This window comes from Epargyreus clarus, unplaced genomic scaffold, assembly GCF_041222505.1.
Source record: "Epargyreus clarus isolate Ecla_fem2 unplaced genomic scaffold, WU_Ecla_fem_2.2 ptg000023l, whole genome shotgun sequence".
NCBI lineage: Eukaryota > Metazoa > Arthropoda > Insecta > Lepidoptera > Hesperiidae > Epargyreus > Epargyreus clarus.
Genome location: NW_027332230.1, coordinates 14,059,050 through 14,074,536, shown reverse-complemented (window position 1 = coordinate 14,074,536; position 15,487 = coordinate 14,059,050). Strand labels below are relative to the sequence as shown.

At 33.1% G+C, this 15,487-nt stretch overlaps 1 protein-coding gene across 1 annotated transcript in view; it reads left to right on the top strand.

The window, feature by feature from the left end:
- Nucleotides 1-5,897: 5,897 nt before the first annotated feature.
- Nucleotides 5,898-15,487, top strand: part of LOC140751672 (uncharacterized) — a 37,333-nt gene continuing 27,743 nt past the window's right edge. The window contains exons 1-3 of the mRNA XM_073085659.1: nucleotides 5,898-8,109; nucleotides 9,190-9,428; nucleotides 14,767-14,990. Of these exons, the coding sequence (XP_072941760.1) occupies nucleotides 6,180-8,109; nucleotides 9,190-9,428; nucleotides 14,767-14,990 (2,393 nt within the window). The 5' untranslated portion in view covers nucleotides 5,898-6,179. The remainder of the gene's footprint in view (nucleotides 8,110-9,189; nucleotides 9,429-14,766; nucleotides 14,991-15,487) is intronic.

Sequence of the window (15,487 nt, the reverse complement as noted above, 5' to 3'; positions counted from 1 at the left end):
CCGCGGTGTGGAGCTGGTGCGCATTAAAAGCAATCACATTTACCACCACACTGAAATATATATAAACTTACAAAACTACAATGCAATATAAATCAATAATTATATCCAATGTGCCTGTATCCGTGGGATAATATCAAAACGTTTTGCTCCAATTTGTGTCGCAATGCGTTTAAGGCAAGACACAATTTTTGTCGGTCGGCGTTACACATTGGGATTTAACTTTTTTTCTAGCAGCGATAGTTGTAATACACGTGGTCTGAAGGTCGGATACGTGTGTTGAAAGTTGAATAGCAATATCATATTTTGCAATGTATTTTTAGCGATCAATTAGAATAAAGGTGCATGCAACTATGCACGACTAGACAGATCGCAATTATTGCAACATGTTCCGATCGGGCGATTTGTGGGAAATAGACATTAGGAGCTGTTTATATTACAAACTAGAGATGCGCCGAATATTCGTTTGGTATTCGGTATTCGGCGTATTCGGCATCTTTTTTGCTATTTGTATTCGGCCGAATTATTCGGTTTGAGTATTTTTATTTTCTTGTGTACCTGACATGGTACAGGACTACAACACAAAACTTCTTATGTAAGATTTATGTTATATTATTAGTCAAACTCAACTCCTATGAAGAATGTGTTGAATATAGCTAATAAAATAAAGCAATTAAACTTCAAATCAACGTTTATTTTGAAACCTGAAGTCTACATATTTATTACTGAATAGTCAACATTTATTTTAAACCTTAAATAAGTATTTATTTTTAAATCTCAAATCAACATTTAAAGTGTTAATGAACACACATAACTGGCAAATTCACAATAAAGAAATGGTACGTTTAAATAATACGTTTAGTAGTTTTAATAGATAAATAAGTAAACCGAATAATTCGGCCGAATATTCGGTTCGGTAAAGGTTAAACCGAATATTATTCGGTATTCGGTTATTCGGTGAAACCACTATTCGGCGCATCTCTATTACAAACACTAGACACACCACAGACACTGCTGCCACAGACACTGCTGCAGGTAGCTGCTCAAATATATGTACATAAAACAATATTTCCTCTTTGTAGATTTTTCAACCACGAATTAAGTATTTTTTTTAAGTGAACGTGGATGACCAAATGCTCAAATCGTAAAATATTATTACTACAGGACCAATTTAGATTACACTCCTACTTTCTTCTAAAAAAGCCGTTATTATGACATTAAAAATAGACACTAATTTATTTGTATAGATGTGCCATTGAATAAATTAATTGAATAATTATGATCGTTTAGGAAATCTTTAATGCTGTAGTAGCATTTATTTTAAAGGCTTGTGTTTATTCCATATAAAAACATTAAATTAAAACGTCGATAAGCCATAAAATAGCCCTTATACGAAAGGTATGAGGTATGATAATAGTGCTATATACTGGCTTGTTTTTATGATTTTTAATTATAAGTGTTTCCGTTTGCATGCTTGTTTTTGCCGATAACGTGTTCATTGTGAGGAAGTTAATTCCTCCTGAGGTATTTTCGGAGCGCTATGACATGAGACTCTTCAAAAAGCTGCAAAAGAGCTTTCATCTAAAGCCGAAGGTCCATTGGCGACCAATCTGGGATTGTAAATGTCCATAGCCGATCATTACTTTCCAGCTGGTTGCCCGTGTGCTTTACCGCTAGGTGGAAGTATGAAATCGAAGTTAGAGCACTCTGTGTTTTAACTCAGAAAGCACAACGTCCACACCCATCTCTGCCAAAAATCGGCAGTGTTAAGCGCTTCTGTATTCCGGTTTGAAGGGTGTGGTAAGGTAGACATACTTATCCGAGGCTTTCAATAGTCTTCAAGGATAGCAATGCATTGGTTGCAAACTTCAGTTGGGAATCTAATCTTGTTTCGAGATTACAGATGTCCATGGGCGACAGAAGGTCCAATTACCAACAGATGTATTGCAATATTACAGAAAGAAAACTACATTCCATCAGGTAGCCTTCTTAACACTTAGTCATGTTAACACTTAACAACAGGCAGATCTGCCTTGACACTTAGTTTAAGTATTAAAAAAATGTTTGTTATTATTATGTATATAGCTTTTTGTCGGCCTTGTGAATAACTGGCAAAAGGCGTTTATAATTATGAAGCCTTTAGATATCTTTCATGGCCAACTAAATTATGCGACTTAACGATGATTTGCAACACTAATAACAGCTCGCTAGATTTAATACCACGTTTTTGGATAAGTTACAAACTAGCTAGTATTAAATCTGTGTGATTAAGTCACTTTCGCTAACAACATAGTTCTAGATTCCTACTTGAGGTCGATTTTAGTTGCGTTGTTGTTCAATAGAAGTAAATTATTATAGAACTTAATTATAAAAGCTTCATATCTTTGTATAAGCATACATTAAAACAAATCGTAGCTTTTACATCCATCCATCCATTACATTACATTACATCCATTTAGAAGTTAGGTACTTATGTTTTCTTTAAAAAATGAGGTTCTATGTTCGATCGCCATGTATGTACGAATGTAGGTATATTTGTATGTCCGCGATTTTATCTTCGTTTTAATTACAGGTTCCATATACAAGGAATAAAAACGGAACCATGTTCACAGGTTTTCGATTTATGTTTTGAACCCTGTCTTTACTTAAAGACTACTTAATATGACATAATTATCTTTTTGAAAATATATATACTTCCTTAGCTACTATAACAAATACTAAAAAGAACGAGATAGCTAAAACAAAAGCTAAAAAAAACGTAAGTAACTAAGTAGTACAGAACGCACTATGTGTGAGTTCGAATTTATTGCCAATTATTTAGAAAATCGATCTACGCTACACAGAATTCCCGGTTGTGCCGAACTGTACCCTTACCATGAGTTTTTACGTTTTGACAAATATGACTGTTTTGGTATTTGTTTACGTATTTACCCATACAAATTCCAATCAGCGTCCCTAGCGGATTGTATCAGAACTATAGTGTCAGTAACGTAAAATTAAATGTCTAAATTGACAAAATGGCGCTTTATGTTTTGTCTCTCTTTTTTGAGAACATGTGAGTTAGACAAAAAGTTCGTCGTCACTTATTGTTACGTTTACTCAGTTTACTGAAGCAAACGTAACAGAATAATGGATTGAGTAAACGTAACGTACAATTGTGGGATGTTTTGAAAACTCATGGTAAGGGTACAGAATTCCTAGTCGCGCCGCTGTATTCCCAATAGCGTTTGACATTGAAGACGCAAAAGTAATTTATGCACCGAACCGATTATACAGCAATTACAATACAATATAATTCAGTTTGTCTGTAAATGCTAATTGAGATGCAGTTGCGACAATGCGTCAAGGCTAAACAAGTTACCAAACAATGGCCGACCAAACCTTTGACCACTAACAATTGTATTGAATAATCGTTTGTAAGACAATATGTATTAATGAATAACTTTATCTGAGCCGAATTTGACATTGAGGATGTTTTGTTAGATTAATTAAAGGCGGCAGAAGTATGTGGTTTCTTTTAGCGGCATTACGCACAATATTTACTGTCCACATTACACACAAACACAATATTTACGCTTTTACTCCTTAAGATCCTGTAATTAACTTTTTTTTTATAATATAGGAGTAGCAGACGAGCATGCAGTCCACCGGATGGTAATTGGCTAATGCCGCCCATGGACATCTGAAATCAATCACAGATAGGATTAGATATTCCTACCTGAGGTCGGCCACAGATGCGCTGCTACCCCTGAGGACTAAGCTGGAACGCCTCGGAAAAGTCTGTCTCCCTTACCACACCCTTTAAATCGGAACACAGCAGCGCCTGACACTGCTGTTATAGGTAGAAATAGGTGTGGCGGTGGTGCCACCGGAGTCGAACCACAGTGCAGTGTAGGTTGTTTAAGCTGTTTAAAATGCTATCAATACAATACGAATACGATTGCAATGTTTCATTAAGTAGAAGACTTATCACAAATATCTGAGAATGCCTTAGGATACTCTATGTTTAAAATCACCAACTCATTTCAAGTAATTGTTAAACAACAGTTACATTCAAATAAATTGTGCGTACGGATTGTAACCGGCCAATAGTTAGAATATTAATTAATTATTGTGTCTGTTTTCAGTGTCAGGTCTCAATTTCTTGATAAAGTTCCCTTAAATATAGATACTGTTAATTTTATTAATTTGTATTTAATATATTATAATAAAAGTAGGGTCTTTTGTATGTATCAAATGAGTTATTAGATACCTTATATTAATGACAATATAGCTTATATAAGACTAATTATTCTACACTAACTTTAACTAGTAACAATAATCATAAATTGAAGAAAGCGTCCTCTGCCGTATTTCTTAGATACTAACACATATTAAGTAGGCGATCTATAAAAGTATAGTTACGTCTATTTAAAGGATTAATGTAAGTAGAAGATATTTTGGTCGTATTGCTAGTTACAGTTACTCGTTTGAAGGTCAAGTCCAGTTATAAATATCCAATGTTTGTTTTTGGAGAACTATGGTGGCATGGTTTATTAATTTTGTAAAATTAGAGTTTTACTTTAAATATTTATAAATTTATTAATATGTATAAGGTTATGTTTAACAAAAAATGTTTGATCATCATCATCTTCATCATCATCAACCCATTATTGTACCAGTGCTCGGCACGGGTCGCCTCTTAAAATGAGAAGGATTAGGCCATAGTCCACCGCGCTGGCCAAGTGCGTATTGGTAGACTTCACATACCTTTGAGATTTTTTTTTATAAATCTCTCAGGTATGCAGGTTTTCTCACGATGTTTTCTTTCACCGTGTAAGCAAGTGATAATTAATTTCTAATACGCACATAATTTTGAAAAATCAGAAGTGCGTGCCTGGGCTTTGAACCTCGGACCCCACGATCGAGAGACCGAGTTTTTTAACCACTAGGCTACCACTGCTTGTTTACTGTATATAAATTACAAAAGTTTACTGTATATAAATTACAGTAAACACTGATTAAATGTATGCGTAATTGAAATATGTATAGCGAAATTTTTATCATATTTTTTAGAAATCAGAGCAAAGCCAATTTCGATTCCGTGTTACGTCAATTAATATAATAAGGAAAATTTAACTTACTTAACCTACTTAAAAAGAAATGTGGATATTAAATGTTGCTAAAGTTCCTCAAAAGATCTAGCAAAATGTAAATTTTAATATAATTTCGTTTCGAAACGATAAAAGCATAATATCTGAAAGTAAAATACAAGAAATAATTGTTGAAATAAGTTTATTTATGATTGACACTGTTTTCAAAATTAAAAAGTTTTTTTAATTTAATTTAATATAATCTGATTTGATTTAAGTTAATTCAATTTGCATGCTTATGGAACGCTGAATAAGAGACTATTAATATTGTATGTAACATCTTTTCTCACTGTTAAAAGCAAATAAATTATCTTTATATTTTAAAAAAACATCTTAATTAATAATTATTATGATATGCAATATGTATTTTAATTATTTAAATTACTTTTTACACTATTTTCTTTTTAAGTTGTTATAATCTTTGCAATGTATTTTATAGTTTATTTTAATACATTGGTACGAGTATTACATGCCTATACTATTTAAATAATATATCAAAAGAATACAAAATTAATATGCACCAGAACATTAATCAAAAATTTAATTTGAGAACAAACTATGCCATGAATATAACACAGATCCAAATTTTAAGTCGTTACGTATTTCTAATAAATTTATTGCCATAAAAATCCGCAACATAAGATACAAAGCTAATACAAAATAGTTTAAAATAGGTCAGTATTTTCGCATATAGTAACACTACCTGTCGTACAAATAAAAACGTTTAGATCGCAATCAATCCCATAGTCATCAATTCGACTCGTGGGCCGGACAATCGCCTCGCCACACTATTTTTACCCTACTCTTGGATGTATGCCATAGAGCGTGCCCTCGCGTCAGTACACTCGAATTAACTCAGGCTGGGAAACGTTCATTTTTCACTAAACTCTGTTTAACAGCTGTACAAATGCTGCCTTAAGACCCAGCACCGTCAATGAAGCCCAGCTTCTCAATGGAGTACGGCTCGCGCGTGTGAACTATCAGGGATCGTACCTGAAAACTGTGTCAGTCGAATGTATGATGGCGGCGTGATCGTCTCACGCGTCGGCCATGGTGCGCCACAGATGGACATTAGCTCTAATTATAATCAGCGTTCCTATCCTAGCGACAGTGATAACGGCATTTCGTGTGCGTGACCTCCCTAGAAGTTCCGAAGGCTCCAAGCCGGTGTCCAAAAAACAATACAAATGTGAAAATTGTGGTGTGAATGAACCTGACCTTGACCAAACTTTGCATAGTTTTAAAATCGAAAGTGCTAAACGTCACGATGATTTGAAGAGTGCTCGCGATAAGCAAACGTTAATTAAGGAGAAAACTGTAACAAAACAAAGTGAAGACGACGACGACGACGACGACGACGATGACGACGACGAAATTGATAGTAAATTGAAATTATTGAAGACTGGTGGTTTAAAAACTCAAGATAGTTTAAAAAAGGATTATGCCAAAGCTGACAAGTTAGAGAACAAGGACAAAAAAAAAGTTAAAATAAGTAAAGATAACGATGACGATGATGATGATGATGACGACGACGACGATGACGACGACGACGATGATAATGACAATGACAAAGATGGAAATGTAGACAGTGATGATGACAATGATGATGATGATGACGATGATGATGACGATGATAAGATTCCGAAACTAATGAAATTCAGTTCGAAAGAAATATTTAAAGCAAAAAGCGTTCAAAATAAACCTTTGTTGGATATAAAACCACTTTCCAAGCCTGTGAGTTCTAGAATTATTAAAAGCGGTGAAGTCCATAAAGATAGTGATGATGATGACGATGACGATGACGATGACGATGACGATGACGATGACGATGACGATGACGATGACGATGACGATGACGATGACGATGACGACGAAGATGACGATGATGATAAAAGTAAAAAAATAAGTAAAGATACTAAGAAAGACACATTGACGACAACTGATGTTAAGAAAAAAGTCGTGTTGGAGGAAAAATCAAAATTAAAAGGGACTTTATTAAAATCAGAAAAAGCGGATGGTGATAAAAAGGGAAGCAAAGGTGATGATGATAAAGGCGATGATGATGATACCGATGATGATGATGATGACGATGATGATGATGATGACGATGATGATGATAAGGTGATAAAAATTAAAAAAAAGGAACCACCAAAAGTTTCGGACAAAAAGCCAATTTCTAAACCTGTACCCTTAAAGCCAGCAAGTTTAGATAAAAAGAAAGATGAAGATGAGGATGACGATGATGACGATGATGACGACGACGATGATGATGATGACGATGATGATAGCGACGACGATGTTGACGTTAAAGGAAAGGTTTTGAAATCAAAGCCAGTTGTAGATAGCATACAAAAACTAGAGAAGTCAACTAAGAAAGAAACTCCATCAAAAGACACAAAAAAACCTGTAAAAGAAGAAGTAAAGAAAACTGCAGATAAGAAAATTACAAAGGAAGATAGTGTTGCTAAAGTCAAAGCTAAAACACATGCAAAGCCTGAAATAAAAGTAAGCGTGGTAGCAAAAAAAGAATTAGATTCATTTTTTGAAGGAGAAGATCTGAAAAAAGAACCTCCAAAGAAACCTAAGGTTAGTGAAACTGTGAAGAAAGAAGATAAGGTGAAAAAAGACACCGTGAAAGTAACACCAGTGAAAGAGGACAAACCAAAGGCTCCGAAAAAAGATATTAAGATTGAGACGGAGAAAAAGAAAACTATTGATAAAGAAAAAAAGAAAGATACTGCAAGTGGTAAAAAAGTTGTTGACGTTGTTAAACAGCAACTAGTCAAAAGCGAAACTTATATTAAACAAGTGTCCGAAGTTTTGCAAAGAAAGAACCTACTGCAAAGTGAATTTGAGGATTTCTACGCATTTTTCCCGACGTTTGCACCGAATTTCTCCCGCATAGCTAATCCGGAATGCAGGCGTCACGGACAAATTCTCTTACGGCAATTACGTGGGACCAAATTATGGGCTCTAAATAGTAAGTAAAGTTTTTACATTTTCTATTATTCTGTAGTGTATGTAAAAGCAGGTTTTAGTAGAAATTCTCGAAGCAGTTGTAAAAGTTGTTGTAAAAATCAATTTTATAACTGTTTCAATAATTAGGATAATTTAAGTTCTTTTTAATAATTAAGACCATTTATTACTCTTTTCTTTGCTTCACCTGTATGTATGTGTCGGTATGTAACGTAATCTATGAACTCGAATTTTTACTACCTTTGAACGGTCAGATAAATAAATCATTTTGAACAATTATCAAGAACCAATGGCAATACACGATTTTAATAATTTTGTCTCATTCTCCTCATCAGAATCGTCAGGATTAACGATTTTCCTTATGCGAGGTTGCATGGTATTTTTTTAATTTAATCTATTTTTCTTACTAGTCCAATAATCTGATTATGTATGAGTTAATTGCTCCCTTTTGTACGATGCCTATTCGTTCTGGCAAAGTTTCAGAGATTTCAGCAACAGTTGCTACGTATAAAAATATATGAATATAATCCTGAACACTTATTTAATCAAGGATTCTTTCAAATTTTATATGTATTAATTATTACTCTAAGTTAATTTCCATCACCTCCATGTAAAATGAAATAAGCTTTACATGGAATTTTGTAAAAAGTTTTCATGTAAACCCAACATTATGTATTAAAGAGTATTCTCTTGTATTGCAATTATGGTGATAACATTGGTACAATATTATTGTGTTGGTATAATCATGGTTTAATAGGGTATAGACCCGTGGCTTGTATAGGACATATCGCAAAGTAAAGTAAAATGTTATATAGTAGTCATATGGGTGACCATTTGAATATGGGTGATTTTCATATGCACTTCCAGTCTTCTAAAAATACTTTTGTTGATTTGTTTCAATCTTTTAAGACTTACACGCTGTAAGCCGTAACAAAACTTAAGTAAAAGCTTACCTTTTAGAAATTAACGCCAAGCCTACAATACATACACGGAGTCCTTCAGTATGTGCGTGATCCGTTCGCGTGAACACGAACAAATATTCCCAATGCGAGCACGAAAGTGGAATTTTTCATTATCATTACAGTGCTCGACGCTACGGCGAAGATTCCCTCGGGGATCCTGCAGGGTAATGGAATACAGTTGGGAGACTTCGACCAGTGTGTGGGCAGCAGAGCGCGAGTTCAGCTCGATACGGGCAGCGTGGTGAAGGTGCAGGGGAAGTACTGTCTAGCCAGGTTCGAGGTGAAGGCGGAACATCCAGAGCTGGAGGCGCCCGTGCATCTGGCGCAAGCCAAAAACTTATTCAACAGCCGGATCGATGATGTGAGTACAGTCTTTGAAGATAACATATTCGCATTAAACACCGCATGTAAATAAAAACGAAACTCTATTACTAAGCCTCCGCTGTCTATCCTCTGTCTGTCCTTCTGTCACAGGGGTCTATCTCTTGAGCTGTATAGATAGACACCTGATTTTTACAAAGCATTAACATTTTACAAATAACATAATAAAAATAAAAAAAATATGAAAATTTGGCTGGTATACACGAGTAAATGGGGTCCCTATACAAAAAACCAGGATTTTTTTGCATTTTTCGGTTTACCTATTCTATTGAAATATAATAGGAAGACAGTTTATTCTTATTAATTCTGTGACTGCTACGATGACAAACACAAAAATTAAAAATTCATAAAATTTGATAATACGGAACCCTCCATGCGCGAGATGGACTTATACTTGGCTAATTATTATTGACCGCCAATTTGTTTAACACATATTGAATGATATTGACGTATCTTGATAGATTGATATTGATATATTAATTTGTAGGTGCCAATAGGCATTATGTTCTTTATATAGCCTAGCATTAGGTCAGACAAAAATGAATCGATAGCAATTAAAAATGTATACACACTTATCAGTTCATAATTTATCAGCAATTTCATTGTTTAATAATAGGTAATAATTGGGCGTACGACTCGTATACGGAGGTAGATGTCGGCGATATCCCACTACCGCACTTTATAAATAAACTGAACGAAACGACTTTAACATGAGAATCACTTTTATTCACTTTTATTTACAATTTGAGCAGAGTAACGGCTTACACGACTGATTAAATGCGAATGTACCACGCTCTACCAGCGCGTGGACTTAAATACTACTCGAGTGACAAACAGCATAAGAACTACCTCACATCACTTGTTTTGTTATAACAAGTGACGTGATTCACAATAAATTTAACTGTTAATAAAATAACATTATATTGAAAATATTGTTTTAAAAATACGAGAATAAGTATTTTAATATTATTATAATTTACATAATTTATTTGGTATGACTAACAAAGTGTTTTGAAGTACTACCGGAAATCGTCCATATTTTAATCTAAATATTAATTCCACATTGACAATCAAAATTGACATAAATTAATATTATAATGAATTTTATGTTACTCCAAATAATTTATCTTACACAAATTACATTTGTTTTAATAAACAATAGACTAGGGTAGAAGCCTTTAAAAATAATAAAAAGTGAAATAAAATTGTAGTAGGATGAAACCCATTAGAAAAGGAGGGGAATATTATAAAAATGAAGGGAAAAATAATTTACGGGCGATCTGAGGTCGGGGAGGGGATTGGGGGTGAGTCTTTAAGGGTAAAAAACGGTTTTTCTCGATTTCCGGCAAAACTAAAAGTCCTATCGAAAAAAGTCAAATGGCAAAGTTGTAGGTAATAAAAAGATCTAAAACTTTTGTATTTACACTTTTTTCACATAACCTCAAAATTTATGTGAAAAATTCAAAAAACCAAGTTTTTGGTTTTTTATTTTTATCTTTTACAAAAAAAATTTTTTTTTAACGAAATTTGGCGAAAACTTACCTTTTTATGTCCCAAATACGCTGTAATTTATTTGATTAAAAATATTTATTTTTTCACCTTATTTTGAATTAATATCGAAAAAACACCCTAATTTTCAATCGAAAACTCACCCGTCAAAATATCAACTTTTTTCAAAAAGTTGGTATGTCTTCTGTTCGTTGAAATCTCTACTTTTTGATGGTGAAAAAAAAAAATATATGTTACTATAGTAAATTCTCAGAAAATGTAAAAAATCAAAAAAAACTCGAATTCGAATTTTTTTTTTAATTTTGAGCTATTTATTAAAATTACCACTGTAACGAACAGAATCAAAGCGCTGGCGCAGCCACTAACCGCGATAGCGAGCAATGCATGTAGTTACCGCACCGACTAAGAGATGGCGTTGTACGAAAACTGAATCGCGCTATCGTTTGTATCGTGTAGCTTGTATAAGTAGGGCGGATGACTTTAGTTAATTTGTAGATAAGGTGGATGTCGATACTGTGTGTATACGTTTTAGTTACGGATTCCCGAGCTAATTACGGATCGTACAGTATTGCCATTGTCGTGAGAATTTCGTATGTGGTATCGGATTACCGGGCCATAACGGATTGCACGCATAGTAATAGGGATCAAGTTAATTGTATTAACAAAATAAAGTATTATCGTCCCATCACCACGGCGTTTGTCTTCGCACCGCACCGCACCCCTCCGACCCCCGCTACACCACTTTAATTACTCGAAAAACATTAGATTACATGTTACATTGATAAAAAAAATTGCAAATAAGAATATACTACTATAATTAACAAACAAATCAGTTAATAAAATTAATATTTAATAAGACATTTACAATATTTGGAGAAAGTTGTCGAATCTTCTTTAAATTATATGCGTAGATGTCTATTTATAACTATTTTAAGAAAAATTATATACCTGAGTGACTTACGAAAAATAGTAGCCCATCAAAAGGTATTTCATGGAGAAGTGGGGAAGGGGCTAGGCGAGTCTGGGTCTTACTACATACATACCTACTATTTCGTAGCAGCTGTTACAACCGTTAGCCTAACCAGTATTCGAAATACAGTACAATATACAACATCGTTTATAAAAATACACGTGCACGCTGAGTTTCTTGAAGATAATTGTGACAAGTTTACTTAAAAAAAAAACTTTTCGAATCTGCATAGGAAGGTAATTACTATATCTATTTTTGTCTGTATCAATCAACTGAAACATAAAAATCGTAATATTTTCTTTAAAAAATAGTATACTTAACGTAACGTAACCTAAAGATTGAAATTAAATGATGTTTTAGTACAAGATAAAAAAATAATAATCTCCTTAATTTTGCACAAACAAATTTAGTTAATCCCATGGAAAAAAAATATTTCAAAATACATAAAAAATATTTTGAAAATCTATAAAAAATATATAAAATATATATCATAAATATATTTGTAATAACAAACTTTTGACCGATTTTCATATATATTTTTTACATTTCAAATATATTTCAGATGTATTCAAAATATATGAAATATACTTGAAAATCAGCCAAAAGTTAGTTATTAAAAATATATTTACTATACATATTTTTTATATATTTATACATTTTAAATAGATTTTTAATATATTTTTTAGACATTTTGACATTTATTTCTTTAATATATTTTTTTTACGGGGGTATATTCACGATAAAATAGTGAAGGCATTATTAATTCGATTCTGTCTTTTCAGATTATCAGTATGGATGAATCTGTTTGTATCATCTGCAATAAGGCAGATGATAAGCAAAAAAAAAAAGCAGCTTTGAGTCGTTTAGTGGTATCCAGCACGTCCAAATTTCAAATTCAAATCCAAATTTCGAATTCGAGTTTTTTTTGATTTTTTGCATTTTCTGAGAAGATTTACTATAGTAACATATTTTTTTTTTCACCATCAAAAAGTAGAGATTTCAACGAACAGAAAACATACCAACTTTTTGAAAAAAGCTGATATTTTGACGGGTGAGTTTTCGATTGAAAATTAGGGTGTTTTTTCGATATTAATTCAAAATAAGGTGAAAAAATAAATATTTTTAATCAAATAAATTATAGCGTATTTGGGACATAAAAAGGTAAGTTTTCGCCAAATTTCGTTAAATATTTTTCTTTTTTTGTAAAAGATAAAAATAAAAAACCAAAAACTTGGTTTTTTGAATTTTTCACATTAATTTTGAGGTTATGTGAAAAAAGTGTAAATACAAAAGTTTTAGATCTTTTTATTACCTACAACTTTGCCATTTGACTTTTTTCGACAGGACTTTTAGTTTTGCCGGAAATCGAGAAAAACCGTTTTTTACCCTTAAAGACTCACCCCCATCCCCTCCCCGACCTCAGATCGCCCGTAAATTATTTTTCCCTTCATTTTTATAATATTCCCCTCCTTTTCTAATGGGTTTCATCCTACTACGATTTTAATTGGTTTTAAAAATTATCGACCCTGGTCTACAAGCGCGTTACAACACGCAAACATTCCTTACAAGTTTTCATAAATCGCCAAAAGAGGGCGCTACTAGTAGGATGCAAATTAAACTAAGTTTTGTTTATAAAACAATAAAATTGGAGTCATAATAATCTAATTGATTTTTACTTTGAAGGTTTGCAACAATATGAATTATTAAAAATAAATTACAAAATCAATGTTTTAAAATCAGTCGAAAGAATCAGTGCAATGTCTAAGAGACATTGAGGTTAGATCAATAACAGTATTGTAATTACGAATAATTATTTTAAACATTAAATATTATAATATAAACGTAAGATACAGATTTACACCCATAAATAATTATTTTAAACATTAAATGTTATAATATAAACATAAGATACTGATTTGCGCCCATATAGACTTAAATTTTCATGTTCTTATTTTTATTACGGTTCAATAAATAAAGCGAAAAACGGCGAAAATTAGCGGTTTCTTGTATGATTGGTGACCTTTATTTTGAAGGTTTTTTATTTTTAGTATTTGTTGTTATAGCCGCCACCGTTCTACATACGAGTATTTTGTAAAAGTTTTAAGTATTTATCTATTACGGTTCAAGAGAGAGCCTTGTAACAGACAGACGGACAGACTGCGGATGCTCCCTAATAGGCTTCCTAAAGTTAGCAAAACAATTTTTCGATAGTGAAGCTAGTATTTCATAGAAAATTGGGTCTATTACTTAGCGCGGACGTAAGTAAGTGGGAAACTAATTCATACATCGATAAGCTTTTAGCCGGGCTTGCTAAAGCTATCAGCGATACGTTTATAGATATTAACCATTTTAGCTTTCAAAGTAAGTATACTCTACATATAAAAATAATTAAAACGGACGTGTGTTCTTATGAAACGATTTCTATTTATGAAATTTATTTGAACATTAAAATATTAGAAAAAGCCTATTTCTTATAGAAAAAGCATATATTCCGTACATGAAAAAATATCAATTTTAGTAACGTTATTTTTTAAAATCTAATTGCATATATAACTTTATTCTAATTGTATTTTTTTATGATGTAATCAGTTGGTAATTGCCTAAGACCATTTTAATTAATTGAAATAAATATATAAACGAATATGATATAATGAATATGTGATGAATGATGATGCTAATTTTAATACATATGGCAAAAGCAGCTTCAAATTCGTTTATACGATCTGTGCAAGCCATGATGTTACCCTAACTAACGCTACGGACAGTAGCATACAATCTTAAGACTACTTGTCTTCATAGGTCTTCTACAAGACGCTAAGCCGTATGTTAATTGGTTCAGCCAGGTCACTTCGTGCCGCGCTTTTCCACGCTGAGCTGGGGGGTGTGTGTGCCCGCACCTTGCCAGGCGGAGGATGTGGAGACCATCCTCAAGGACGCGGTCAAGCACTACCAGCACAAGATCGGCGTGGCCGTCAGGGTCAAGGTGGACGAGGTTGACTGCCACACCCGGAGAAGCGGGAAATGGTGGGAGAGGTGGATGGAAGTGCCGACGCTGGTCACGCTGTGAGTATGTTTGTAATATAATAATTCATTTGATAAAATACATAACCAAAAAGAAAACATTGTTAAAATCCTTCGTATTATCATGATTTTTATGAGATTCTAAAAGTGTTTGCAGCACAGACCTCAAAAACGAATACAGGTCTGTGGTTTGCAATCTGCAAAAGCGCAATAGACCATAAAAGTTGACTTGCATTGTTCTTAGTCAAATAGGACATTTGACAGTTGATACATATGATAGATAACACATGTGAGCGTCGAAAACAACAAACTTTTATTTACATTGATCGGCGTTTAAGCAATGGAGCGAAATCAAGGCAACTTCAAAGTTGAATCCAGCATCCGAAAGGAAATTAGAAAACTTTTTCAAAATATGAGTTTTATATTTCCTAAAAATAAATCTGACGTGTTTATTTAAGCGCCGGAAGATTGTACTAATCGATAATTTTAAACACTTACGGAATTATTGATATCGTAAAAAGAGATGATATAAAATTTTA